Source organism: Cibotium barometz, chromosome 3, assembly GCF_041138505.1.
Source record: "Cibotium barometz isolate CiBa-2024 chromosome 3, ASM4113850v1, whole genome shotgun sequence".
NCBI classification, from domain to species: Eukaryota; Viridiplantae; Streptophyta; class Polypodiopsida; order Cyatheales; family Cibotiaceae; genus Cibotium; species Cibotium barometz.
Window position 1 is genome coordinate 16,895,859 of NC_141048.1, and position 2,689 is coordinate 16,898,547.

At 44.3% G+C, this 2,689-nt stretch overlaps 1 protein-coding gene across 1 annotated transcript; it reads right to left on the reverse strand.

Annotated features, from left to right (window-relative positions):
• Positions 1 to 231: 231 nt before the first annotated feature.
• LOC147639771 (uncharacterized) lies at positions 232 to 2,061 on the reverse strand. Its single transcript, XM_086773861.1, has one exon. It carries the CDS (start codon positions 1,878 to 1,880, stop codon positions 459 to 461), a length of 1,422 nt encoding a protein of 473 aa, XP_086629987.1. The 5' UTR covers positions 1,881 to 2,061; the 3' UTR covers positions 232 to 458.
• Between the last annotated feature and the right edge of the window lie 628 nt (positions 2,062 to 2,689).

The window sequence follows — 2,689 nt, forward strand, 5'->3', positions numbered from 1 at the left end:
AGGATAGACTCTTCTATGAGTTTGTGAATCGTTTTGCATGGATTTCTGATGTAGACAAAGATGCCAATGGGAGAGACAATTGGCCTTATTTGAACCAAGCCACACGTGTAACAATCTGCTTGCCTTTGTCACATAACATCATGCTTTTTGGAAAGACAATCGCTAGAAATTGGTATTTGAACCAAGCCACACATGCAACAATTTTCTTGTCTTTGTGGCATAACATCATGCTTTTTGGAAACAATAAGTGACACTTGATTAAGAAAAACATAATCGCTTTTTGTACATATAAAATCCGTACTTTGAATTGGAGAAATTGGGTCCTAATCCTTTTTTTTAATAAAGGAAAACCAAGCCCTCTCTCACGTGTGAATAAGTCTCATATGTGCTACCTCTCACGTGTGAACCATGGGGCAGGAAGTTCGACTTCTGATGAGGGTAAGCGAGGCTGGAGTCAATTACCAGACTTGTTGGAGAGCTCTGGAATGGGACGTGGTGGCATAGCCCAAGCAACAACCAAGGAGGCCTTGGCGGTAGGGCAGGAAGGTTTTTCTCCTGAGCTCGTCTGAGCGGGCCTTCTGCTGCTTGTAGTGGAGCGCGTGGGGAGACCTGAGCGGACTCTGGGGAGATCTCGTGGGCGATGGGCGGCCAGCTAGTGTGGGGGTATGATGCTGCACTGCAACAGCAGCTGCAGGACTGACGGGGGCACTTCTGCTGAATCCAGTTAATAAGTAATGAGGCTTAGGAGAGCTAACTGAACTAGATGATGTAGATTGCCTAGTTGGCGATTCTTCGAAATTCGGGTTTGCGTACTTGGAGTGATGATGACGAGGTTCTGGCGCTCTAGTTGAATTATTACTTGGAATTGTGGTCCACCCGAGAAGATCCTTGAATGCGCTTCTGTGCTTCTTCTTCATACTCCTGCTTCTAGATGCTTGATCCATACTAGTGTACTTGTGCTGATCATTAAACTCTTCATTTAGATCCACTGATTGCGCTCTAGATGACCCATTAGATGATGAGGAGGAGGAGGAGGAGCAGGAGGATGATAGGATCGAATTATGCTCTAACCCGCCTGCTAAGTACGCCTCCTTGTGCATCATAAGTGGGGACAGCTCCTGCAAAGCTCGCCTATCCAGCACAGAACTCTTGCGCCTTCTCTGATCATCGATATTAATTATACCCGTTGATGATGTATTATCTAGGCTTAGGCGTTGCTTCATCAGCTGCGCCCCCCCAGCTTGCGTCTGTTGCAAATCGAGCGTCTGAGGAGCCGACGATGAGGAGCTGCAATAATGATAATCACAGGCTTTGTAATCGCCACTTAATTCTTCATCTTTGAGGTGCCTGCTGACAGAGGATGAAGAAGGAGCTGAAGTTAGCTCGACGGCCACAGGAGAAGAAGGTAGAGGGTTACTTTGCTGCATAATCACCTCTAATGTCTCATAATTATTATTAGAGAGGCCTGCCCAATAATTATCGGTTGATGGGCGAATTAGCTTAGGAGAAACAGGTGGATCCTCATTAATGGATAGACAGGAAAAATCAAACTCAAAGTCGGAGCCTGTGCTGAGATCAGAGGAGGCGTTGTGACCCTTGCAGGCTGAGCTTTGGAGGAGGAGGCCGGACGCTTCATGAGCTTCGCATGATATTGATGAGGTACTCTGGTCTAGATTAGCTGCTAATTGCACACTAAGCGTGTTGTTTTGCAGTTGGGGAGATACAAATTGGCCGGCCGGACTTGATGCAGAAGAAGAAGAGGGGCTTGAAGGAGCGGCCACAAAGGGGGGAGAGCTTGACATGATAGAATTCCAAGAAGGGTGCTCATCCGAGTGATGGATGCTCTCTGCAGTGATGGTGTCCATGGGGGAGCTCTTCATTTGGTGATCAAAAGCGAGCAAAAAGGAGCAAATGAATAAATCTAATTTGGGAGATGAATTGTAGGGGATGCAGGGGAGATTAGGATAAGCTAACTGAAAGAGATCAATTAATTGCGGGGGGGGAAGGAAAGCTATGGTGCAGATCCCTCTAGGCTCTGACAAATGAGAGGTCGAGGCGATGGAGTGCAGCCTTTGCATTTATATATATAAATGTGAAAGTTCCGATTCAAGTGGGAAAGGGAAGACTGACTCTTGCAAGCACAAAAGACAAAAGAGGAGAAAAAATCAAATTTTATTTAAAAAAAGAGTCCAACCCGAAAAGCTTTCTTTTCCCTCCTCATTTTTTTTAAAAAAACAATTCTAATCAAAACAACATGTGAATTTATATGTATTTACGAATTTCACCCAACCTTTCTCATGCCGTCTTCCATGACGCACTTGGAAGCCTCAAGCGAAGTTTCTCCAAAAAGTGACCTGATTTTGACCCTTTTGCAAGAAATTTCCAAGAAATTAAGCCTAGGCACACCTTTCCCTAATAGATCATTAGAAAATGCAAACTCATATATTACTTCTTATTCAATAACTCCCCCCACACACACACATCCTGGCATAGGGATTATTTGAATAATCATGCACACGCACAATCACATTCTCAAATATGCTACAAGTTCAATAGTTAAGCTCTATTAAGCTAAAAAAAGATTCTAGGAAAGATACTTAGCAGACATATTGAGCTCAAGTTTTAGCTAGGCAAATATTTATGTGCAAAGTATGTAATAACTTTTTTTTGAGGGGGGGGGGGGCAGGAG

Coding starts and splice junctions, on each gene's coding strand:
- LOC147639771 (XM_086773861.1), bottom strand. CDS start 1,880: ATGAAGAGCTCCCCCATGGACACCATCACTGCAGAGAGCATCCATCAC.